Source organism: Corylus avellana, chromosome 11 (genome assembly GCF_965113065.1).
Source record: "Corylus avellana chromosome 11, dhCorAvel1.hap1.2, whole genome shotgun sequence".
In the NCBI taxonomy this organism is placed as follows: domain Eukaryota; kingdom Viridiplantae; phylum Streptophyta; class Magnoliopsida; order Fagales; family Betulaceae; genus Corylus; species Corylus avellana.
This window is the reverse complement of record NC_142500.1, coordinates 8,703,595-8,730,004: the sequence shown is the minus strand read 5'-3', so window position 1 is coordinate 8,730,004 and position 26,410 is coordinate 8,703,595. Positions and strand designations below refer to the sequence as shown.

At 35.9% G+C, this 26,410-nt stretch overlaps 2 protein-coding genes, 1 long non-coding RNA gene and 1 pseudogene across 3 annotated transcripts in view; 2 read left to right on the top strand and 2 right to left on the bottom strand.

Annotated features, from left to right (window-relative positions):
• Positions 1 to 1,123: 1,123 nt before the first annotated feature.
• LOC148583066 (uncharacterized) lies at positions 1,124 to 14,488 on the bottom strand (annotated as a pseudogene).
• Positions 14,489 to 18,642: 4,154 nt separating this feature from the next.
• Positions 18,643 to 21,538, top strand: LOC148583065 (uncharacterized). The gene is made up of 5 exons (XM_088511636.1): positions 18,643 to 18,792; positions 18,885 to 19,874; positions 20,895 to 20,960; positions 21,072 to 21,137; positions 21,439 to 21,538. Exons 1-5 carry the CDS (start codon positions 18,658 to 18,660, stop codon positions 21,514 to 21,516), a joined length of 1,335 nt encoding a protein of 444 aa, XP_088367762.1. The 5' UTR covers positions 18,643 to 18,657; the 3' UTR covers positions 21,517 to 21,538.
• Positions 21,539 to 21,913: 375 nt separating this feature from the next.
• LOC148583064 (uncharacterized) lies at positions 21,914 to 22,547 on the bottom strand. Its single transcript, XR_015909426.1, has 2 exons — positions 22,390 to 22,547; positions 21,914 to 22,300 (listed from the first exon to the last, which is right to left on the bottom strand). It is a non-coding gene; the product is annotated as an uncharacterized LOC148583064 (long non-coding RNA).
• Positions 22,548 to 24,472: 1,925 nt separating this feature from the next.
• BGAL10 (beta-galactosidase 10) overlaps positions 24,473 to 26,410 on the top strand; it is a 40,827-nt gene continuing 38,889 nt past the window's right edge. The window contains exons 1-5 of the mRNA XM_059575955.2: positions 24,473 to 24,732; positions 25,341 to 25,436; positions 25,691 to 25,803; positions 25,976 to 26,042; positions 26,197 to 26,289. Of these exons, the coding sequence (XP_059431938.2) occupies positions 24,493 to 24,732; positions 25,341 to 25,436; positions 25,691 to 25,803; positions 25,976 to 26,042; positions 26,197 to 26,289 (609 nt within the window). The 5' untranslated portion in view covers positions 24,473 to 24,492. The remainder of the gene's footprint in view (positions 24,733 to 25,340; positions 25,437 to 25,690; positions 25,804 to 25,975; positions 26,043 to 26,196; positions 26,290 to 26,410) is intronic.

Here is a 26,410-nt window from a genome sequence, read left to right as displayed (position 1 = left end):
AAATAGAAATAGTTTGAAAGCTCATAAGGTCTCCTTTTGTTGTTGTCTTATTTGTCTTCTTTTGTTTTTGACTCTCTTAAATCAAATAACATTGAAAAAATCCATTGTGAATTATATTACACTCTGTTTGTGAATTGGTTAGTAATTCTCATTTATGAAATATGCAGAGCGAAGGTGATCGGGGTTGTGATTATTTTATGTGGGTTGACGAAGAAGTTATGCTCCCTGTGTCACAGTTTGATGCCCAAATAGCTGATCAGAAGAAAGGTTTTGAAACTGAAGTGGCGAAGTTGACGTTGCAAATTGCTGCTGAAAAGTACAAAAATAATAGCATTGAAAAAAACTTAAGGATGTCATTGGCCACTTGTTTGATCTTAGCTTTTTTGTTGTTGTCTTGTTTTGTTAATGATAGGGAGAAATGTCATTGCACTGTTAGTAGGGCAATGTTGACGTGAGAGGGAGAAACCTATGTACGTTAAGGACTATTATTTAGTATGTTGTATTAAAGTGTGAAACCTATGTTAAAGTGCGAAACCTTGTTTCAATTTCCTAATATGACAATTTGATGAGTTTCAATTGTTTGTACATTTACCTATTCCAACCGAATTGCATTGATTGTGTTCTATAAAGTAGTGTTTACACCTAGTCCTGGTGTAATTGGTGTTTTCCTCGTGCAATTGTAGTTAAGAGTCTGTTCATGATACAATTTGATAAGTTGAATTTTCTATCACAAATTACAATGGTTTCATACACAAGGTACATGTTCTAAACATAAACCAAATATATAATACACATCCAAAATCACCAAATTGTAACGGCTACAAGGTTAATGTGTCTACCATCACCTATATACATATTACACATCCAAAATAACCAAATTGTAACGGCTACAAGGTAAATGTGTCTACCATCACCTATATACATATTACACATCCAAAATAACCAAATTGTAACGGCTACAAGGTTAATGTGTCTACCATCACCTATATACATATTACACATCCAAAATAACCAAATTGTAGCATTAACCATATATATATATATATATATATATATATATATATACACATCCACAACGATCAATTATCTCTATAGTAATCCATTTTCTTGGTGTCTAATATTTTTACCAATCTGGCTTCTTCCTTTTTCTCTTGTTAGCCTCCATGACTGCAATTGCCTTCTCCACAGTCAGTACAATCGTTTTACCTCTTCTGGCAGGCGCTGATGTACATGCAGTAGTACACCCCAAATGTTGTTGAGAATGCTGAGAAGATCCGCTTGGTAAAGCAGACCCTTCTAGTTGCGATGTTCCATGTTCCTGCGTCGACAAGTGTGGGCTCACATTTGGGGAACCAATAATAAAAAATAAAAAATTCCCAAAATTGTAGATACGTTTAATATATATATATATATATATATATATATATATATATATATATATATATAAATAGAAGACAAAAGACATTAACAAACAATTCAAAACACATACACACACATTAACAAACAATTCAAAACACACACACACACGTCACATTATAACATTTTTGGGGGAGATATAAAAATTAGTTCAAAACTAAACATATTGACAAACATTCTCAATTTATAATATTTTCTTATCATACTAAGAGTTCATTATAAAATCGAACTTACATGCACTTGCTATTCACTTGCTATATATACCTAACTTCTCACGCAAAAACGCATATTAAGCAAATTAAAACCTAACTTTTTTCCTCTCTTTTTTTGGCTCAAACAAATGAAAAAAACCCTAACTCTTTTGTTTTGTTCTGCTTTTATTTCTCATCCCACACACATCATTGTAATTAATTATGAGGATAGATACGTGAGTGAAGTAAATGTCAATAAGAAGGACCAAACCCAACACTTGATGGGTTTAGTTTGAAAATCATAACTTGAAATACGTAGAAGCCAAGCCTCGCAGGATTCCTTACTCACTACTTGGTTGTTTTCTCATGGCAATATGAAAGATATTGTTACAATACAAATCAAAGTTTCACTTAATAGGACTTAAAAATCCCGTTGAATTGGATTTATTTAATCATTTTATTATGGAATTCAGCTTTTTTTTAAATAAGGAATTAGGCAGAATTTCATTAATAAGGCAATATCGGCACAACAGTCAACAAAAATAATATCACAAATATGCTTAAACACTTTGTCAATACAAACATGTTCTTCCATAAAAGATTTAACCATTATCTTCATACTCCTATTACAATCTAAACAAAAAAATCCAACCAATCAACGGGACAAATGAATCGATGGCGTAGATTATCGATTGTTCTAAACATAATAATATCATTTATTTAACATCCTTCTTCAAGTTATGATTGAAGTGTATAATAATTTAACAAAAGAAACACTTAGTGTGTGAAGTACTCACATTGACACTAGAAAGGCTCTGAGATTGTGCGGACTGTGTATGAGGAGGTCCGTATAACCTTACGGTATTGACAGTACCAGTACCCTGAAACGTTGTAACATTTCACAATATTAAATATTTGAAATAACATTTTATTATGTCATCCAAAAGTAATATTATAATCATTTGCTCACAGTAGCATTGCCTTGAGACTGTGGGGTTTGATGTTGAGATGGCCCATATAATCTGACGGTGTGGACTGTACCCTGAAACCGACCTCTACCTCCACTCCTAGTCATTGGTCCACTAATATGCAGTCCAGTGGGCCCTCCCCTAGTTCTTGGTCCACCTATGTGCAGCCCAGTAGGCCCTCCCCTAGTTCTTGGTCCACCTCTTTGCAGTCCAGTAGACCCTTCTGGGGTAGGTTGAAACTGACCTCTACCTCTACCCCTACCCCTACCCCTAGTACTCCTTCTACCTCTAGAAGATGCATCAGTATCTTGCGAAATCTGCAAATATGATGTCAACTTGGTAAATCAAATGTAATGAGCTAATTATAATGAGTAATGACATTTAAACAGTTTATCACTTACTGTTTCAGCATCAATGGTTGGCTGGGGAGTTGGGGTCTGATCATGTACACCTCGACCACTATCATCTTGTACCTATGATAATAAGTTTGTAAATTAATAACATCATACAATATATAATGAACAGGAGAAAATCCGCTTGACAAAAATTAAAAATTAAAAATTAATAATATATGTATGTAGTAACTCACTTCATGTTGTCTTCCACTACTGCTTCCTCTTCTATAATTCACTGCCTCTGTTCTGTTTCGTGGGCTGTTCTGCTATTGTGTCCAATTCCTCTACATTTGCTGCATCTCATCCTCACTCCACCCTTCCTCATACGGTATTGATTAACCGGCTCTCTTGGACCCCTTGTCCTTACTTTTTTGGGCCTCTCTGGTTGTATTCTACTTATAGGGGGTCCACTTTGTCATAGTTAGTCTTCACCCATTGGTCCTCTCCAGGCATTGGATACACAATGTCATCATACACCTTTTTATACATCTTAATGCTATACCAATCATCTACGTAATCCTCAGGGTTTGCATTAAAAAACCAAATTCCAGACATTGCATGTGCACAGGGAATTCCTGTCATGTACCACTGTCTACACCCACAAGTTTTCCTCAACAAATTCACAACATATTGTTTATTATTGTGGGTTACTTCGTATAACCCATCCCCAGCATATGTGCTGTAGCAATGCCCAGCAACTTGTCCAATTTCGTCCAATTTGGCAACAACCCTTGGACATAGCCTACCAGTCATGGTGCGGATGCCATCCCTCTTCGTTTGATATCTCTTCATCAACTTCTTCCTTATGAATTCCAGCATGGATATGATTGGCAGGTCACGCGCATTCAGGATGTAAGCATTGAAGCACTCACAGAGGTTGTTGACAAGTAGATCACACCTTGGGAATGTATTGAACCAAGCCCTGGACCATGAGCTTGGGTCAACATTTGACAAGTAGTTGTATGCATCCTCGCTTATATGCTTCAATTCATCCATTTCCTTATGGAATTCAGCTTCAGTGTATGCAGCGGCCGCAGCCCATAACTTGTCTTTCAATGCAAGACCACGATGCCCTGCGTCTCTGTAGTTGGCATACAAATGCCTCACACAAAACCGATGGTCACCCCCGGGAAGCACCACGTCAAATGCTAGTTGTAGCCCCTACAACCACAATGAATAATAAACAACACTTTGTTATCTTTTGACAAAAACAATGAAAAACAAAAAAAGAATAAACATAATGAACTTATAATATAGTTACCTTTTGACGATCAGAAATAAATGTCCATCCTTGTGCAGGAGGGGTGCCAAGATCTGAGACCAATGTCTCAAGAAACCATATCCAACTGTCTTTGATTTCTGCCTCAACAACTGCAAGAGCCACTGGGTAAATGTTATTATTGCCATCCCTCGAAATGGCTGACAAAAGCTGTCCCATATAAGTTCCCTTCAAAAAGCACCCATCCAACCCAATGATAGGCCTACAACCTGCTCGAAAACCTTTCTTCATGGCAGCCAATGAGAAATACAACCTTTGGAAACATGATGGGTAGTCAGGTAAAGGTCTCTCAACCTTCATCATCACACAACTACCCCGATTCGTTTGTCTAACGGTTTCACAATAATCCCACAGCTTATTGTATTGCAGCTTTACTTTGCCCTGCAGCATTTCCTTTGCAATTCTCCTAGCCCTATACAATTGACAATTATTAACATCAACACCCCATTTGTCTTTCACTTCCCCAAGAGTTGCCTTCAACGGCATGTTAGGTTGCACTCTAAACTTGTCAATAAGTTTATCTGCAATCCATGCAGATTTCACAGTCGAATTCCTATGCTGCCTTGTACAAGTGTGCTTGTCTTGTATCGATCTAATTTCAAATGACTCTTGATCCTTGGATTTACGACCGTAAACCCGATACCTACAACCTGGATCTCTGCATATGACAATACATTTGGCTAAGTAATTTTTTTAAAACCTTACATCCTTCCCCTTCTTCAAATTGTTCTCCCTAATTGCTTCTCTAAACACTTTGATTGAGGGAAATAGCTGTCCATTACTCAACTGTGGATTCGACATGTCAGTCGGTTGAAACTCTGTTTGCCTAGTTACAAATCTGGAAACAGATGAAACCTCATTCTCCTCGTCACTTCTAGGAGGGGATACAAGAATGTCACTTCTAGCCATGTCAGAGTTTGCATCATCATCATCAACCTCATCACCATAGCACTGACCCCTTCCACTACCTTTTTTACCTACCCTTGCATTTGCATTTTCATTATCATCCTCCGCCGCCTCATCACTCTCCCCCTCCTCATCATTATCCTCATCACCATCACTATCCTCTTCACCATCCTCACCCTCATTACCCTCCCCATCACCCTCGTCATTACCCTCAACACCACCCTCCTCAACATTTCCTTTTGCCGTGGATGGCCCAGGTAGATTGCTATCTTCATCAAACAAGTCCGGTTCGAATACTTCTTCCCAATAAGGATCATCTCAATCAATCCTACTATTTTCACAATGTTCACCATCATCATCATCATTATCGTCTTCATCTTCATCGTCATTAACTGCAGGCTCATCAAATGAAACAAGATACAACTCAATAACCGGTACCCTTTTATGTGCAGCAACCATTTCCAAGACGTTATGATCCGATGAAATTAATTTCAAACCCCTTTGAAAAGTACAACCTAGTTGTAAGTAATACACCAGATCCTTTGACTTGTATCCATAGTTTTTTACTATACCCTCAATCTCAAAAAATGACAACTTGTCCTCATCGTACGTCTCATCATGCACATCTACCTCACGCCCCACATATGTGCACGTAAACCCCCTATTAATCTTACCACCGTAATGCACCTCAAACACAAGCTCTCGTATAGTCATCCTAAACAATAAAAGAAGTAAAGAAAATTAACAACTCAATAAAATATTAAAAAAAAAAATTACTAATGGAAATTCAAGTTTATGTAAATATCAACTACTATTAAGTACAATTTAACTTTAACTAATTTAAAGTCACTTCACAGGAAAAATAAAAATAATAATTAACGTTAAATTGTACAAGGCATGCAATCTAAAGTAAGGGAACATATCGGAAACAAATCTAGACAATATATGGTCATTAATTATGCACACCCAATTATAAAGGCACATGAAGCTTCATATGATCATATGAATATTTTATATGACATTATTTTATATGGCCACGTCACCCATTGCGGATGGAGGTTGGAAAAAGTGATGGGATGTAGGGTTACTCGACACTATAAAATTATCATGATTGTATATGTGCGATAAAAAAATAATTCAAGAATATATATTTACGTTACTAGAGTAAAAATGAAGTAAGTGCTATACATATTTTTTTTCCAATCTAACTTTATTTATGTTACAAAATGACCACACAATTTTGTAACTTTAACTGATTTTTTTTTCCGATAAATAAATATGCAAGCTTCCCTTACACAAATTAAAAATTAAAAAATTTTCATCCTTGTCAACTTCGACATTCTCAAACACGTGCAGCATACAAGTAGCAACAAAATACCACAAAAGTGAGACATATTCCTATCTTTGTCCTCTCCCATGCATGCATGATGCATATAATTAAGGAGAGATAAAATGAAAAGAAAAAAAAAAAAAAGAAAAACAAGAGAAGAAAATACTAATATTTGAATATTGAAACTCTCACATCAAAAGGGAGAAAAACGTGTATATTTGGATACCCCTTTTGGAGCTAGTCAAGCATGGCCTCAGGATGCAACTAATTCGTTGACATTTGTGTTTTGTGTTTAACCCTAGACATTTTCACTTTCTTTTTAACTTAACTTATTCCAAAATTTTTGCGAAAGAGTGGTTATATTCCAAACTTTTTAATGCCTACTTTCTATTGGAGTTCATTTAAGAATTTGCAAGCCAAAGATGTGTTTTTAAAAAAAATAGTTGAAAGTTCCTCATTTGGGAGTGCATTTTAAATAAAATGGCGTTATGTAGCATACAAAAATCATAATTCGACACCCAAGCCGTAGGTTGAAAGAAGCAAGGTGGGTGCTCTACATTTGGACAATTTCATTTCTTTTTTGTTAATTTTCGGTCACCTTATGATGTATTGCTTGTCATGGTTTTTTCAGATTTTTCTTCTTTCTTTTCCTTTACAGCAGACAATAAAGGGGACCACATGTGACATGCATTACAACAAGGGGGACCACAGAACAAAGGGAAGGCAGAATGCAAAATTTTAAACCAACCCATCCGACAATAAGCAGACAATATACACAGCAACCAATAACTTTCAATTTTTAACCAAAAAAAAATTATATTAAAAACAACGACTATGCTGCAGACAAGGGAAAAATATTCTAAACATAGGGACCCATATCACTTTTGGACACTGTAAAGCGAATTCTCCTTCACACTAAATCAGAACATCAATACATATACAAAACAACCAAACCCATTCTCCACAAAATGTTCTGCAAAACAACCAAACCCATTCTCCACAAAAATCTTCTACAAACAAACCAAACACATTCTCCACAAAATCTTCAACAAAACAACCAAACCCATTAGAAAAACTCAATCGGGAAAGTGGGCTACCTTCAAGATGACGGGACCGGGTGCGTGAACGGGGGGCTGCGTGAAGGGACTGCGACGACCGGTCGACACCGTGCGCGGGGCTGGGTGGGGGCTGCGTGACCGGGGGATGGCTACGATCGGGCAGTGCACCGTGCGAGGGGGGCTGCGTGGGGACTGCGTGACTGGGGGATGGCTACGATCGGGCGGCGCACCGTGCGGGGGGGCTGCGTGAATGGGGAAGCCAACAATCGGGCGGGGGGCTGGGTGAACGAGGGGACCGGGTGAGAAGGGGCCTACGTGAACGTGAAGGAGAAGAAGGAGAACTAAACAAACCTAAACCCAAAAATTTACCTATTACCCTAAGCAAAATGGCGTCGTTTTGCTCCAGCTTAAAAAAAAAAAAAAAAAAAAAAAAAAAAAAAAAAAATCCCATAAGGGCGATTTCGTAACTTAACCCTAATAAAACGGCGTCGTTTCGAGGTTCCCGTCCAGACTAACGGTTTTGACTAACAGAGTGGCCAAAATGCAACATTTTGGTAGTTTGGGGGGCTACTTTATGACTTTTGAAACATCAGGGGGCTAAATCGCAAACGGCTAGTAGTTTGGGGGGCTTTTTTATATTTTTCCCTTAAAAATATTAAAAAATTAGGAAAAAAAATTAGGGAAAGGGGTTGGCCTTTGGGGGTAGCCGAATCACCCCTCATGACCAATTGATAATAATAATAATAATAAATAAATAAAAAAAATAAAAAATAAAAGGAAAGGGGTGACCGAACTACCCCCATGGCCTTTAGGGGTGGTTTCGATATGGGAGTGGCCAAACTACCCCAGGCCAAACGGGGGTGGTCGGGCCACCCCCAACAGCCTTGGGAGTGGAGCCACCCCCAAACTGGCAAAGGGTGGCTCTAGCAGCCACCCTTATGGGCAAAATGGGGGTGGTTAGTAGCGCGAGCCACCCCTTTCCCCATTTTTTATTTTAAAAAATTTTAATTTATATTTTTTAGTTTTAATTAATATATGGATATGTATCGATTTTTTAATGGTACTAACGTGGCTTTCGGCCAAATTTTAAACGAAATTTAGACGGAGATACCATCTCCGTTTTTTGCCATTACCCAGGTACCATTTGTGATATGAATTAAAATCGAGGGGACAAAAAAATAAAGTCATTAAACTACAGAGGGTTGAAAGGTATGGACATAAATTTTCTTCAAACCGATTTGGAGGAAATATCCTCCAAGCTATGTAAAATAATGTCAAGTGTCTATAAACATTTAAAATACACATTAAATTCTTAACTTTATTTATAACAGTTTACTAATTTAGACTAAATTTAATATGTCTTTTAAATATTTATAGACACTTGACACTATTTTATATGGTTTTGAGAATATTTCTTCAATACCGGTTTGGAGAAAATTTAAAACTAAAAAGCATTTAATCCTTCTTTTAATTTTATCTTTCGCGGCGTCCCAGTTAATTTTCATCCGCCCCCAACAAGGGGCTTTCCATCGATGATTCCCACCATCCCTTCTTGTTTCAATTGCGGTCTTAACTGGGCATCTTTGTAAGCCACAAGGGGACTCCATTGCTTTACGTTCAAGTCGGTTCGGATGGCAAAACTCCCTCCCATGGATCAAGGAATTTCTTCCAAACCATAGACTTCTTGCAACCAGCGCCGATGCTTCAAAATCATTCATATCTAGCCTACTCTTATTAGAGTCCACTACATGGAGAAACTCTATCATGTGTCCCTGACATATAATACAATTTCATAAAATATGCCCTATTGATATTGAGAGGCCAAGCCACATATGGGACATTACAAATCAGTCATAATTTTACCTTTAAATAAATTATATTTTGTAGGCTATTGCATGCCCTCCACATGAAAATTTTGGCAGCATTCACCACCTGTACCCATAAAACTTCCTAGAGGATAGGCACTTCCAACGTAAATTCTATATTGGCGGTGCACCTCCAAATCTGCAGAACTTTACCATTACTTGGACTACTGGGAATCTGGCCAATTGATGATGCACCCTTCTACCCAAACACCTCCTTGAGCCGAGAAAATTCCACCATTTTGAGTCTATGATTATTATAGTAAAATAAAATATCATTTCTCTATATATATATATATATATATATATATACTCCCAACATATCATATATAGTTATTAATGCTCGTAGATTTGTGGGACCCAATAAATTAGATTTTGTTTTGATCCATGATCTCACTAAGCTACATGTCGGTACCATGTTTCCGCGTTACAGTTGTCGAATTTCGATGCGACAATTTTGCTTTGAAAAATGGAAATAAGATTTTTATTTTATTTTATTTGTTTAATCAAGTTCATCAATCAGCTCGATCTTGACATCATCGCAGCAAATTGCTGCTTAAAAATCGTCTTTACCATTCGAGCCCTCTCTCATTTATTCAAATAAAAGTTAAATTATAAAAAATAATAAAAAATTATTATTTTAAATTTAAAAATTTATTTTTAAAATGAACTAAATATCAAATTTTTTATATCTTTTTTTATTTTAATTAAATATTATTATTTTATTATTATTTTAATTCCTTTTTTATTCTTAGTAAATAAGAGAGATAAAGAAAATGAATATATAAGATTAAAAAATTAAATAACTTTACTTTTTGACACTTGGTATTTTGAAAGTCTCATTGATTAAAGTTAAATTTGAAATAAAATAGAGAGCTTGTTAAATGATTTTTTTATAAATTTTTTCAAATATTAAAAAAAAAACCAAATTTAAAAAGGTAGATAGAGATGCTCTTACGTATTACAAGCATTAACCACCTGGTGGATAGCTTTTCTAAAGTTACATTAAGCTTATTATTACGTTGTTTTACGATCAAAGTTTTTATTTATTTTTTAATTTTTTTTAGAAAAAACTTACAAAAAAATCTCTCAAGTCTTATGCTCACAGTAGATCGAATCTTATATATTTTTCTCTAAATGAAAAGAAAACCATTGAACAAAAATATCATAAGCTTCTTTTAGTTAACTATTCTTTGTTTTTAATATGCATGCTATCTGGAATGCAATATTAAAAAATAAAAAATAAATCAATTTTGCTTAAGGTAAAACTCCTACGAGAACGATGGACAAACAAAATTTTAGCTCAAAACTTCACTTTTTTTAAAGGTTAAATATTTTATTAGTATTTAGATTTGGACATTTTTATTTTTTATCACCCGCGGTTTAAATCCTATTATAAATAGTATATGACTTACGAGAAAAGATTAAGTTAGTACCTGTTCCGTTACACTTTGTTATACGTGTCATCACATAGAAATGCCACGTGTCATAAAAAATTAAAAATAATTAAAAAATTAAAACCTAAAAAAAACAATGAGAGTTTATGGGGTGGCCCGGCCACCCCATTTTGGACATCAGCCACCACCAAGGCTAGTTTGGGGGTGGCCAAACCACCCCCAAGCCACCCCTAATGGCCAAAATGGGGGTGACTAGCCACCCTTGTTGCCCATAATAGGGTGGCCGGGACACCCCATAAATTTTCAATTTTTTTTTTTAATTTTTAATATTATTATTTTTAAAATATTTTTTAGGACACGTGATATGTCTATGTGATAATATATGACATTCTGTTAGTTTGGGCTAATAGAACCTTATAGAGGTATTAAGTTGGTCTTTTCTGGTAAGTCAATGTACCATTTATGATAGGATTTAAATCCCATGTAAGAAAGAAAAGAAAAGAAAAGAAAAGAAAAGAAAAAAAAAAAAAAAAAAAAAATTCAAACCCAGGTACTGATAAAGGGATTCGGATCCCCTGGAATCCCTAATACAGTATTTAACTTTTTCTTAATATATATATATATATATATATATATAATTTATATTCAATTTTTTTTATTTTAATTAATCTCTCTCTCTCTCACCCCATCTATGGCTCACCACTCGTTAATGAAGCTTGCCGCTAAAACTTCATCCGTCATTAACATGTACTCAATGACTCACTGAAAAAATATATCTCAAAAGATATAACGAAAAAGTCTTTAAAACAAGTGTCATGAAAAGCATAATATAAAATTATGTTGTTTGCAAGACGACAACAATAGCTCTAAGAAAAGTGAGCTTATTGATGGGTTGATTTCAATGTTCCTCCTAGATTTGAGACCTCTAAACTTTCTCTTCAGGTTTTTGTTTTTTACTAAAATGCCTTGCGGTCAAAGGCAGGAACTGGTCCCCAGTAACTTTCTCGGCCATTAAAACCAAATAAATAAAGAAGCTTTCAAGGTAATTACCAAAATGTTTATTAAAGAAGGAAAAAAAAAAAAAAAAAAAAACCCATTACCTGGATAAATCATGCGTCGGAACCGGACAACAATTTTTAAGCAATCACGTGCTGGTAGTTCATGTCAGCTTGCTAGGTAATGTGACTAATGTCCTTTCCACTGGCCCAGTTTCTTTGACAGTAAGGCTTGGAAATTAAGGAAAGCTGTTTTCTTTTTTACGTTTTTTTTTTTTTTTTTTGTCCTTTTTCATATAGAAAATATGTAAATTTATTATTAAATCAGTGAGATCTACGATGAAGAGCTTACTAATTTAACGATAAATTTTTTAAAAATAAACCAAAAAAATACCAAAAAAAAAATAGTAAAAAATAGAAATATCTTTGTATTCGCCAACTAAACAATTGAACAAAGACCATATTTCCTTATCTATTTAGTAACATGTTACCATCAAAATATCAATGTGTTGAGGTTGGGTGAAACCTGTAGACTATTGTGTAAAGTATTATTTCCCTGTTCGTTAAAGAAGCCAAAGTCTGACATAAACGTCAGCATTTTCAATCCCATGCGGGCCATGCCCATGACCATGAGAGCTGTTGCCGTTGGTCATAATTTCTCCTATATATATATATATATATATATATATATATTAGGTAACCATTTTGGGAATCGGGCCTGATCAAATTTTGAGGTCGAATATTTTTTAAAAAAATTGATTTTTAAATAGTATGTCACAATCTTATAAGAATTATTAGTTTGAAAAATGTATCCCAATCTTATAAAATTGTGATACATTAATTGAGAACACTTGATAAATATATAAAAAGTATGGTCATGATTCATGAAGTATAAAAAAACAAACAGAATATACAATTAATCTCTCTCTCAATGATTATCATGGAGAGAAATGTTTATATTTATAATAATCGGATACAACAAACTCCTCTTGGTTACGTAGAATTTGTTACAGCCGTACGTGAGCAGATATTGTATATGATCTTAAAACTATGTAGAGTGATGTTTGTGTCTATCTTCATTTCCTTGAAGAATGAAGCTTGCATTCTTGATCAGCTGGAGTTGGCTGGCCAGCATCCATATCTGTGTTGTTCTTATCCTGCGAGCCTATTTCGGTATTTTTTTTTGTTGTTGTAAATAAGAAGCCAAATTTTCTTTTCAACTCGGCCAAAATGCCCAAAACCCTCCTTTTCTCCAAATAGCAGCCACCCACCGACATAACCACGAGATCATGTGTCTTTTTTATTTTTATTTATGTTTTTTTTATGGCAGTAACTTCTTTGTTGGGACTACCCTTTTTTTGTTTTATGTTTTCGATAATTCTTAATTACAGTTACAAAATTCATTCATTTATCGTATTAATTAAAAAAAAAAAAGTTAGTTAATATAATATTAATTGAAGGACACTTGAACTACACAAAGATGGAATAGGGTCCTTTGAGATGAATTAAAATCTCCTCTCTTATTAAGCTGTTCCGATAACACAAAAATTAAAAAAAAAAAAAAAAAAATTAATAATAATAAAGTGTTGTGCAACTCACCTGTCGGCTGTCATGAGACTACTCGGGGGGCAAGAAACAGATGCTTTAATATGGGTCATTTTAGTTGTATTTGGTTAATATATATATGAGTCATTTTGATTCTCTAGCAACGTAGTGTTTGCTACAAAAATTCACTATAGCACATTAAATAAATATAATATTAAAAGCAATAGTTTACTTCTGTTTTTTTTTTTTTATTAGTTTTCTCATTAAAGAATAATAATTAAAGAAAATAGAGAGTCAAATAAATAAATTATTGGAGTTTATATAAAAAAAAAAAGTAATAGCTAAAATAAAAAAAAAAATGTGTATTTTAAATAGCTAAAATAATCACTATTGACGGAGATGCTCTAAACCTCTATTTATAACCACTATTATATGGTGTCTTATTTGACCCGTATAATATGATTTTAATTTAAATAATGATATAAAGATGATTATAATCATTTTAGAATTTTTTTAACCTTTTAAATTTTTTGTTAAATTTGAAATGATAATTATTTAAAAATTTTATCACATTTGAGAAGACTCTACTAGGATTATAGTTTTGTTTGACAATTAATGTTTGCTTTAAAAGTTTTATTTTTGCACTTTAGCAAAAGGTAAAAGTATTAAAAAAAAACTAAAAAAAAAAAAAGGGAAATTGTATATAAAATCCTTAGGTAAACGCGCCTTTTTTAAAAACTCCCTGGGTTTTTTTTTTCGAAAATTTACTCCTTGGGTCACTCGAAATTACTAAAAACTCCATACCGTTAAATTTTGGTAACTGCCGTTATTTGAATGAAACGAACCGTTTCACTTAAGTCCACCTACGTGGAATTTTTGTATCCTACGTGTTCACATTGGACACGTAGGATATAAAACTCACCGTTTTGGACCATCCAAAACGGTGCGTTTTATATAACTTGAGGGGTTTATTTTCGAAACCCATTCGGACCATACGGACCATACGAAACCCACCCGATAGAAGCAGCGGCGAGCCACCGACGCAGCAGACGCCACCGACCCAGACTCCGCCGGCGACAGAACCACCGGAGACGGAACCCACCGGCGACAGAGGCCACCGGCGACAGTACCCACCGTTTGGACCATCAATTTCGGCGTCACTTTTCCGGCTAGGTTTCCGTCGATTCACAATATTTTGAATCGGAAAAATCCGGTTTCGACGAAGGTATTTTCCGAAATTTCTCTATGGGTTTTGTTGATTGACTGAAATGGAAGCCTTTAATAGTTGTGTTTTGAATTTTCTTGTTGTGTTGGAAGATTTTGGTCGAAACCCCATCCCCAACCAATTTTTGTCCAACATCTGTCGAATATTCCACTTTTGAGCCAATATTATTGTTGATTGGCAGTGGGTGTGGTCCACCTTGGTTGTGGTCCTGGAAAGAGACTGGTTTTTTTCGTGTGCACTGTATGGTCCTGGAAAGAGACTGATTTTGTCGTGTTAGGCAGAAGGGATTCTACCAATTTTTTTATGTGGGGCTTAATTTCCTTCCATTTAATGTACAACTCAACTTGCCCAATATACTGTTAAAAAACAGAAAAAAAGCTTTAGCTCACTCAATTTTTCTCTCAACATTTGGTGAAGTTCAGTAATTTTGAATGGTTACTCTAATTGCAATGGAAAAAGTGAAAGAACTTTATGGATTAGATTATGATTAACGTTGTATCATTTACAATTAACCGCTAATCGGCATATCGGTTATGGTTGCGGTTATTTAAAAATGAATAACCGCTTAAATTGGTTGCAATTTCGATTATGAGGGAAATACCTACAACCGTACATTCCTATTGTACATTATTTACGTCTTTTCTTTTCTACTAACTTATATATCGAAATTGTTTTTCATGAGCTTACACCGACAAACTTTTTTGCTTACATCTCCATACCTTGCATGTTATCGCATCTCTATCAGTTTGGAGCCAAAGAAAAAAATACCTTGCATGTTATACTATTTACTTTCTTTAAATATTATTTTGTGTGAGAAAAAGTAAAAAAAAGATGAGGAGAGAGTGAGAGTAAAATAAAGAAAGTGAGAGAGAACAAATAATAACCAAAGTTTATAGTGTGAATAGTGAATAAACTAATCAGCCTATTTAAAGCATCTCCAAAAGAGTAGCCAAATGACTTAAAATAGTCAGATTTGACTATTTTGAGTCATTTTTGGTTTCCAACCGAATAGCTAAGTTGCAGATTTTTCACCTAGTGTGAACAGTGAAATGTTTTCACGCACTAGATAATAAACAATGGACGAAAAATCAATGGGTTCCTTTGTTTATTGATATTCCTGTTTCTCTTGTATTCCTTTTTTTTTTTAGATATTTCCATTTAGTTTCATTTTTTTTGCTTTGGTCGGTTGTTTTATGTTGCTTTGTTTTTCTGATACTTATTGTTGATCACACTCATGGCTTTGTATTTGCTAGTTTACATGGTCCTCTATTGATTACACGTTTTTATTTTTTATTTTTAAATGCTTGAGAATAACTTCATGATTTCAATGGCAATTGAATACTTGAAATTGATTCCATATTTTTCAATATAATATTTGGGAAGAATAATTTAATGACTTCAATGTCAACGTATACTTAAAAAAAAAAGAATATAACATTTAAATGCAAAGATATAAGAATGAGAAATAATATTTAAATGCAAGTAGTGAAAGAAATAGATAATTTGTTGGAGAGATCATAGAGAAAAAGTAGTAGCTAAAGTAGATAGTGTAATTTTTCGGTAGGTATTCGGACTATTATTGATGGAGATGCTCTTAGACACTAAATGAGAAAAAGTTAAGTTAGAATAGGTTGAATGAAATTTCCTCCCAATTAGTTTGGAAGAAATTTGTCTCATTTTAAAAGTGGCTCTTTAAATTTGATAAAATAAATTTTTCTTCTCTAATTTAACTTTTATTTAAATAGTCTATTGTAAACGCTCTTTTACATCATGTAAATATCGCATTCTCTTAATATTTAGCAATCATGATGGACATGTATCAGCTTAAGTTGGGCATCTTGAGTCCAAAACATGCACGTAATCTATTTCATGCAATAGATAGATATTATTGTTTTTGTGTTTTCTTGTATGGACAAACATTTTTTCTTACACTCTTTTATATTTTTCTTACACTTTTTTATATGTTTACAGATATGGCTGTCAATATAATCATGCACCACGGTGGGACAATGACCCATACCCCATTTAAATACATTGGTGGCGACGTCCATGAAGTGAAAGGCTATGATGTTGACTATTTTAGTATGTGGGAAGTGAAAGAGTTGGTTCGTGACTTAGGATACATGAGCGACTTTAGATGTTGGTATAATGTCGGTGATAGTCCACATACTCAAGTGATATCTTTAAATAGTGATGCAGACGTTGTAGATTTTGTAAATATTATGGCTGAGTACAGATCACAAGATGTTCATTTATATGTTGAGCATATGGTGGACAGTGCTATAATGGTAGATGAGCATTTATTTCTTGAAGCTGTTGAAAGACAACATGGAGAAGGTGGTGGCGGGGTGGGTGAGATACCTAGCACTGCTCGGCATGATGGAGATGGAGAAGGTGGTGGTGGGGTGGGTGAGATACCTACGGCTCCCCGTCATGATGTAGATGCAGAAGGTGGTGGCGGGGTGGGTGAGATACCTAGTCCTCCCCTTCATGACGGAGATGGAGAAGGTGACAGGGTGGATGAAATACCTAGGGCTGAAGGTAGTATACTTATTTCTTATTTGTTAACTTAATTGTTTTTCAAATAATATATCATGACAGCACTTAGCCTTCCCTTCCCGAATGACTAACAACAAATTTGATTGTTTCTTTTAGGGATGGAGGACATACCTAATGCTGCACGCCAAGATGGAGATGTACAAGGTCAAGGTGGAGAAGGTGGAAATTCTCAATCAAGACATTTCAAAAGCCCACGAGTTAAAACTAAGGCTGCCCGTTCTATTACGCCATCCAAGAAACCAAGCGGGGAACCGACCACCAGCCGAGGAGGTACATACAAACTGAAATTGAGTTGGATTCTTATTTTATTTATTTTTTTAGAAATAATATTCACCAGCAACTAACTTTATGTTGTCATGATTATTTATGGTTTTTAATTAGTTGATTCTTTTGTTTTTGGTTTTTTATTTTAATTTTTGTATATATTTTTTCAGTACGCAGAAGAAGAAGGAGACGGGTTGCTCAACCGGTTTTGCAGGACGAGGAAGACAATCCGAATGTTGGTGCAGACACCGTGCCCGAAACTGGTACAAAAAAAAAAGGACGTGGTGGTAGGCCACGAAAGAAGAAAGTGGAAGAGGATATTGATGAAGTTATCAAGGAGCTGTTGACTGACTTCGAAGCAACTGATGGCGAGGATGAGGACCTTTTCTATGATGCTGATGGTGTCAGAAAAGAGAAGGATGGGACGTCCAAATGGTGGGAAAAAGCTGACATTAACATAGGTGAGAAAGGAGCCGATTTGGGGGATGAGGAATCTGATGATGAAAGTGATGGTCTTGCAAGTTTGCAAGAAAGTGACGCTGGCGAGGTTGGAAAAAAAAGGAAGCGGTATAGACAGTTCAATCTGAAGCATGACTTGAAGATTCCAGTGACGTTTGAGCTTGGGGATCAATTTGCAGATTCAGGTTCATTCAAGAAGGCACTGAAGACGCATGCTGTGCAGAAAGGGTTTGATTACAACTACAAGCACAATGACACGAGTAGGGTGAGTGCAGTCTGTAAATTAGGGCATTGCTCATGGAGGATTCATGCCTCTACTGATGCTACCAGGACTTGTTTTCAAATTAAGACGTACTACCCGGTTCATATTTGTGGTAATCAATACGAAAACTCCAGATGCGATGTGGAGTATCTTGTTCGCACTTATAAGAGGGACTTCAAGGATGACCCCACGTGGACACCATATGCATTGAAACAGAGGGTGAAGAGAGACCTTAACGTCGATGTTCCTATTGATCGTTGCTATAGAGCGAAGAAGGAGGCATTACATCAAGTTTTTGGTAGGCACTCTAAGCAATATCGCCTCACACGGCGATATGCAATGGCAATACTCAGCACCAACCCTGGTAGTAGTGCGTTTGTACACAGAGATGGAGCATTCTTTCAGAGGATGTATATTTGTCTTGATGCATGCAAGAAGGGGTTCATACATGGGTGTCGGCCCATAATTTGTTTAGATGCTTGTCATCTGAAGGGGGACTATGGGGGGCAATTGTTGTGTGCCATAGGCAAGGATGGCAACGACGATATGTTCCCCATTGCAATTGCTGTGGCCGAGGCAGAGACAAGAGATTCATGGCAGTGGTTTATTGCCATTTTATTTGAGGACTTATGCGGGCCAGATGGCGGACTTGGTTGGACTATAATGTCTGACAGACAGAAGGTATTTGGTGTAAAATACTATTTATGTTCTTATTGTATTATTTTATTCCTTTATGTTATTACATATAATTTAACATAAATTTATGTGTGTAGGGGCTTGGAATTGCGGTTGAGGCTGTGTTGCCACACGCTGAGCATCGCTTTTGTGTTCGGCACCTACATGCGAACCTCAAAGCGAAAGGCTACACAGGGAAAGCTATGAAGGATGAGTTGTGGGGGGCTGCACGTGCCTCCAATGTTTATGCGTTTGACCATCACATGCGGAATATAATGTCAATGGAGAAAGGTGCACACGATTACCTTAGTGGTGTACCTAAAGCATCATGGTCCAGACATGCTTTCAACTGCCAAACCAAAAGTGATATGTTATTAAACAACTTGGCTGAGAGCTTTAACGCGTGGATTAAGGAAGCTAGGATTAAGCCTATACTGACTATGCTTGAAGAAATTCGTCTGCAAATAATGGCACGCTTCCAGCAGAAAAGGAATGGAATCCGGTCGACGCACTACACAATATGCCCAAAGATCCAGAAAAAATTGGAGAGGTCAAAAAGCGATGCAAGGAATTGTATTAGTCGGTGGCAGAATGAGTTGGAGTTTGAGATCGAGCACATATACGAGCCACGGCGTTTAGTCCGGTTAGATCATCTCACATGCACATGTGGAAGATGGCAGGTGAGTGGGATCCCTTGCTCACATGCTTGTGCTGCAATTTACATGCATAAACAAAAACCAGAGGATTATTTGGATGATTATTACAAGATGGACAAGTATATGCAAGGATATGCAGCTCGAGTGTATGGCATGGAAGGTCCACAGACATGGCCAGCTGATGATCCATGCGATGAAATCCAGCCACCTATCATTAGAAGGGCTCCTGGTCGACCAAAGATTAGTAGGCGAAAAGATGTAGATGAGCCGACTAACCCCTACAAGCTAACCCGTAGTGGATATATCGTTAAATGTGGAAATTGTGGGGGTTTAGGGCATAATTATAAAGGTTGTCATTTACCTTTGAACCCGGATCGGAAGAGGTGGAAACCAAAGAAATATAAGCCGAAAAAAGATGCTGCTCAAGCACAGGTAAAACAATTCCAACATTTGTTAACTTAATTATTATTGTACAAGTAATATAATAATTATTAAATTTTGTAGGTAGATCTTGTTGGATTGTCTCTCTGATTCTGATTGGGTGTTGGAAATTTTGTGTAGATTTTTGTAAGTTTTTGGTTTGGCAATGGAACTGATTTAGTTGTTGTTTTGGCCAAATTTAGTGGAATGTTCTCATGCTGAAATTTATGGACATTGTTTTGATGTTCTGATTTGTGTTTAACAGATTATGGTTTAGTTTTGGGTTGGTTTCCGATTTTTGTTTTATGGCTAAAATGAAGTTTTAGTTCTTGGTCCATACCGATTGGGGAGAGTTGAACACAAATTTGTGGGTTGATTTCTTGGATATTTGTAGACATTGGCTGAAACTGAAAAAGCTAAAGTAACGGATTTCTGGGGTTATTTCTGGTGGAGTTTTCGATGGAAAATGGGTGTTTTGATTGAATTGTTTGGTGGTTTGAGGATGTTTCCCTTGATTAAGGCATGATATCTCTTATTGTTTTGTGAGTGATGAAGTGTTGTTACTTGATTGGATAAATTATTACAAGTTGGATTGTGAAGATGAAAAATAATTCTTGTTATTGGTTGTTGAAGGATGTATCTTAAGAATGCTTGGTTATATTGGTTTGTTGTGGTACATAGATGAAGCTATGGAAGCTACATGTGGAATAGAAATTACTTGAAATAAAGGGTTGTTTTGGCTATTAGAATTAGAAAATATTTTTGAGTTTTTTAAACATGCTCATTGGGTTACTAAGGTTGCTGTATTTTGAGTTACTTACATGGGTATATTCTAGACAGCTTTACTGTTGAGTTAAACTTGATGCTTATGTTGTAGGAAATAGATGTTGACTTATTTACTTGATGTCCATCTATAAGCGAGAATCATGATATCTGAATGTTCTATCAAGTTTACATATGGTGAATAAGCATTTGTCTCATTTTTTTTTTTTTTGTTTTAACACATTTTTTGGATCCGAACATGAACCACAGGCAGAGGCAGAAGTCCCCGGGTCATCACAGCAAAGTGTACGTACACGGCGGGCTACTCAGGCACAGGTAAAATTCAAGTTTTTTTTGTGGTTAAGAAAACTCTTATTTCACGATGATTCCCCCGCGCCCTCCCCCTTTTTTTTTAACGCATTTTTTGGATCCCAACATGAATCACAGGCAGCGGCAGAAGCCCACGAGTCATCACAGCCAACTGTGCGTACACGTAGGGCTACTCAGTCACAGGTAAAATTCAAGTTTTTAAACTCTTATTTTTTTTTTTTTTATTAACAAAACTGTTATTTCCCGATGACTCCATAGCTGCCCACTAATATCTGAATGTTTGCAATTGGTGATTTAATTTAGTAAATTAGTCTGCAGTTTTTTTTTGTACTTAAAAAACTCATATACTTGTGCTTAATTTGTAATATTCACACTGATTTCCGGTTTTTCTTCTTTTTTCTTCTTTTTTTTTTTTTTTTTTTGGTATCTGCAAATAATTATTATTTTTGTTAACGCATCCTTTGGATCCCAACATGAACCACAGGCAGAAGCAACAGCGGAATCATCACATCGTGGTAGTACACGTGTACTAAGAAGCCGTGGAAGTAGTGCCACGCAATGATCACAAGCTGAAACTTATCACATCTCTTCATAGTGCCTTTTTCCCGCATACCCATTTTATAATCAAGTGATATGTCGGGTTTTTTTGGTTTTATGTTTGTAATATAAAAACATTTGGGGTATTCATTTTGGGACTTTATGTGCTTGTTAGCTTCAATGTTGTTCATTAAGCATTAAACATGTACTGTTAGTTATTGAATTACATTTTTAAATTTCGTCATCACAATTACCAATTCCAGATTGTATTAGTGGACGGATAAAATTAATTATGCCTGCAAATTATATTGTAGGGTTCAATATTTCAGACTTAAGAGCAACGTACAAATAATCATAAATTGCCGCATACAAATAAAACTAATGCATGGAAATAGTTGTTCCATAAAAGTAATCAGCCGACCTGATAATTACGAACAACCTGATAATTACGAACAAGCAGGATTTTTACGTAATTGTTACATAGAAGACATAACCATATATCCACGTGGACAACATAGGTAAGTAAACAATATCCTTGACAACAACAAAACAGATAGTCCATTTCACTGATAATAATCTAATTGCCTCATTCCCATGCCTCAATGCCCCATCAACCTTAGACAAATCAACAGTACACAAATCACCAACAAAAAAACCAACAAATATGTTTGGATCTTTAGTTTGCCCCTAAGTAATGACACTTCACATTTCAGGGAATGAACTTGTTTATACAGCGCAGGTAGGACCTCCCTTCCGCGAGCACAGGTTTCTTTGTCATACCATTGGAAAAAAAGACATTGGCCAGCTTTCTGTAATTACACAAAAAAAAATCTGATAATTACGAACAAGCACAAAGTAATAACTATTTCGTAAAACCAAATTATCCAAATTCAAATACCTTTTTACGGTCATACATAGCACACCCATAGAATCGCCTCCCAGGATTTTTTATAGTAGTGGATGTTATAATTGGGCTTGTATGTCCGCACCTACACTGCACAGGTTCCATATCCTCTTTCACCGATGATGTCATAGATGCCGACGACATTGACTGCTCATTCTACGGTGAAACCCACAATTATTAGAAGTAATCACAATTCCCTAATGGGTTTCACTAATTAAAATTCACAAACCTTTTTCATCTTTCCATCGTAGAATTCGCTTTCATTGTCTCCTATCCCGAAATCTTTCTTCCTCCTGTTCATCTTATAATATGAACCTAACAATATATAACTGACATGTGAGAGAATAATCAAGCTCATAAAAGAAAAATAAAATCAAGCTTGCCAAAAGATTATTCTCACTTCAATTTGTAATCTAAACAATACTGGGAAAAATAATGTACCCTAAACCCTAACCGATAGATAATCACATTGTTTAAAATGTGATTCCCCTACAGAAATAGTACTGCTCAATTTGTAATCTAAACAATACTAAGTTGTTAGTGTAGTAGCTAGAGATGGTATATGAGCATAGAGGGCTCCCTATAAACATGCAAATATGCAGTGTAATCAAGCATGCAATAAGAAGAAATTAGCCATAGCATCCAACCACATATATCATACTGCTCAATTGTAGAATGATGAAACTTCCCTAAAAAAATTTACAAAGTCATTAAAACCCAACCAACCACAATCTATCATATCCCAACAATAATACCACTTTTTTCTCCATTGAAAAATACTTTTCTTCCAAATGTTAATACTAATATGATTAACATTTCTTTCAGTAATTGACCTTTCTTCTCATCAACTAAAAAAGGTGGCAACAATATTGGAGGACCTAAAAACAAAGACATGCATAGAAAAGTATGGCAAGTATGGCATGAACTATTAGGTAAAAAAAAAAAAATTCAAAAAATACTGCTCAATTGTAGAATGATGAAACTGGCGTAAACTATGCACAAAGAATTCCTATTTTCATGTCCTCGGCAATCCACCATTTGAGTAGAGAAGCAACAAAATAAAATAAATAATTATACAAATCAAACAATCCCCCTTGACCAACTTGCCAGTGCACACGAAAAAAACCAGTCTCTTTCCAGGACCACAACCAAGGTGGACCACACCCACTGCCAATCAACAATAATATTGGCTCAAAAGTGGAATATTCGACAGATGTTGGACAAAAAATGGTTGGGGATGGGGTTTCGACCAAAAGCTTCCAACACAACAAGAAAATTCAAAACACAACTATTAAAGGCTTCCATTTCAGTCAATCAACAAAACCCACAGAGAAATTTCGGAAAATACCTTCGTCGAAACCGGATTTTTCCGATTCAAAATATTGTGAATCGACGGAAACCTAGCCGGAAAAGTGACGCCGGAATTGATGGTCCAAACGGTGGGTACTGTCGCCGGTGGCCTCTGTCGCCGGTGGGTTCCGTCTCCGGTGGTTCTGTCGCCGGCGGAGTCTGGGTCGGTGGCGTCTGCTGCGTCGGTGGCTCGCCGCTGGTTCTATCGGGTGGGTTTCGTATGGTCCGTATGGAAGGGTTTCAAAAAAGAAGCCATCTAGTTATATAAAACTCACCGTTTTGGATGGTCCAAAACGGTGAGTTTTATATCCTACGTGTCCAATGTGAACACGTAGGATACAAAAATTCCACTTAGGTGGACTTAAGTGAAACGGTTCGTTTCATTCAAATAACGGCAGTTACCAAAATTTAACGGTATGGAGTTTCTAGTAATTTCGAGTGACCCAAGGAGTAAATTTTCGAAAAAAAAAACCCAGGGAGTTTTTAAAAAAGGCGCGTTTACCTAAGGATTTTATATACAATTTCCCAAAAAAAAATTCAAAACTAATTTTACATTTATTACACGTGAAAAAATACATTTTCTTTAAAAAAAAAAAAGAAAAAAGAAAAACCTCTAATCCTACGGCTACGGGATTTCAGAAGAAATTGGAGTTAAAAGTTACCGGTTGGACATTGTGATACGGCAGTATCTGTCCTGGCCTCCCCTGCTGGCCTCACCCACGCGCTAAGCTTGTCGTAACTACACACATGCTGTGTTCCCTCCCTACACGATCCTCTGATGGATACATAGCTTCTCTTTCAGCTCACTCACAACCAAAAATGAAGCTCTCCTCCTCTCTTCTTCTCCGATTCACGATACTGCTGCTCTTCTGCTTCGCTTTATCCATTGCCGGCAATGTGACCTTCGACAGTCGCTCGCTCATCATTAATGGCCAGCGGAAGCTCCTCATCTCCGCCTCCATTCACTACCCGCGCAGCGTTCCCGCGGTGAGCCACCACTCTCTCACTTCTCTTCTCCACTCCACTTTTTTGCCGAATCCTCCGCTCGCTTGCTCACAAGTTAGCGTCCGAGAATGAGAGCACCGAAATCTTGAGCTGCTGCACATTTTCGCATTTTCTTCATTTCATTTCACATTTTCGCAGCGACCAAACGGGGCCTGATTGTTTTATTTTATCGATTGCTCACTCTCTGTAATGCGCTGATTCTGCAGTTTCCTGCTTTCGTAGAGTTCCATGAGTTATATTTGCGTATTTGTTTGATTTTTCTGTTTTCTTTTTTCATTGCTAAGAAACTTTTGGAAAAGAAAATGTATTTGTTATTTTTATTCCATTCATTTTGTTCGTAATGGAAGGGAGTCTACTGATTTGTTAGCTTGTTTAGTTTAATATTCTTTCTTTAATTTACATTTCCGTTTTAATAGAACGTTCTCATTTTTGGTTTTTAATTGATTCCCTGTGTAATTTGCATTTGGGGTTAAGCATTGCTTTGGCTATTTGATCGTTTTCTCTATAGCTTTATTTTGGACTACTTTTTTCTTTGTTCTGCTATTTCTGATGGAAATTAATTCTGTTTACATGACTCTGATTTGTGATAGATGTGGCCGGGCTTGGTTCAAACAGCGAAGGATGGAGGGGTTGATGTGATCGAAACATATGTATTTTGGAATGGTCATGAACTTTCTCCGGACAATGTAAGTGAGATAACAGATAAGTAGTACTTGATCATTGACCAATGTGAGTGAGATAACAAAAATCGTGCGACCTCTAATATAAAATGAAATTTTAGAAAAATCACTATATTCTTACCTTTTCTTTCATAATCTTGCCTTTTCAGACCATATCATTTAGTTTGAGATAGAGGCAGTAATTAATAACAGATGTGTTGATCACTATGTATCTAATCATATTCAGTTGGTTTGTTTCTTCTTCTCTTTGATTTCGGTAGTATTATTTCGGGGGGCGATATGATCTGGTCAAGTTTGTGAAGATTGTTCAGAAGGCGGGGTTGTATTTGATTCTTCGAATTGGTCCATTTGTTGCGGCAGAATGGAATTTTGGGTATGTTATTACAATCATATATTGTGATATTGTCTCTTTTAGAATAATGAATAGATTTTAAATCCACTCTTGATGTCTAAGACTATGGAGCATGGCAGTTATTAATGTTCGTTCACTATTTCAAACTTCAACTATTGATTGGAAATTCCTAAAAGACAGTTCTATGATACAGTGGTGTACCTGTTTGGTTGCACTATGTGCCCGGAACTGTATTTCGAACCGACAATGAGCCTTTTAAGGTATGGAAATGGGATTGTCACCATTAAACTCTAAGAACACTTAAAAGAAAAAAAATAGTACAACATTATGTTCTAATTTCTTGTGATACAATCTTTACCTTATAAAATGATATTGAGGCTCTTTCTAACTGATTCTGCTGCTTGGTGGGTTTAGCATTACATGCAGAAGTTTACAACATTCATAGTGAACCTAATGAAACAAGAGAAGTTTTTTGCATCACAAGGAGGTCCCATCATTTTGGCCCAGGCAAGTCTAACATTATTCTGAAATTAGTTTGATGAGACTGCTTGTGTGCCTTTTTTTGTTATCGTTATCTACTTCTGAACTTTTCTGAACTTTTCCTTATCTGCTTCCACAGCTCTTCCAT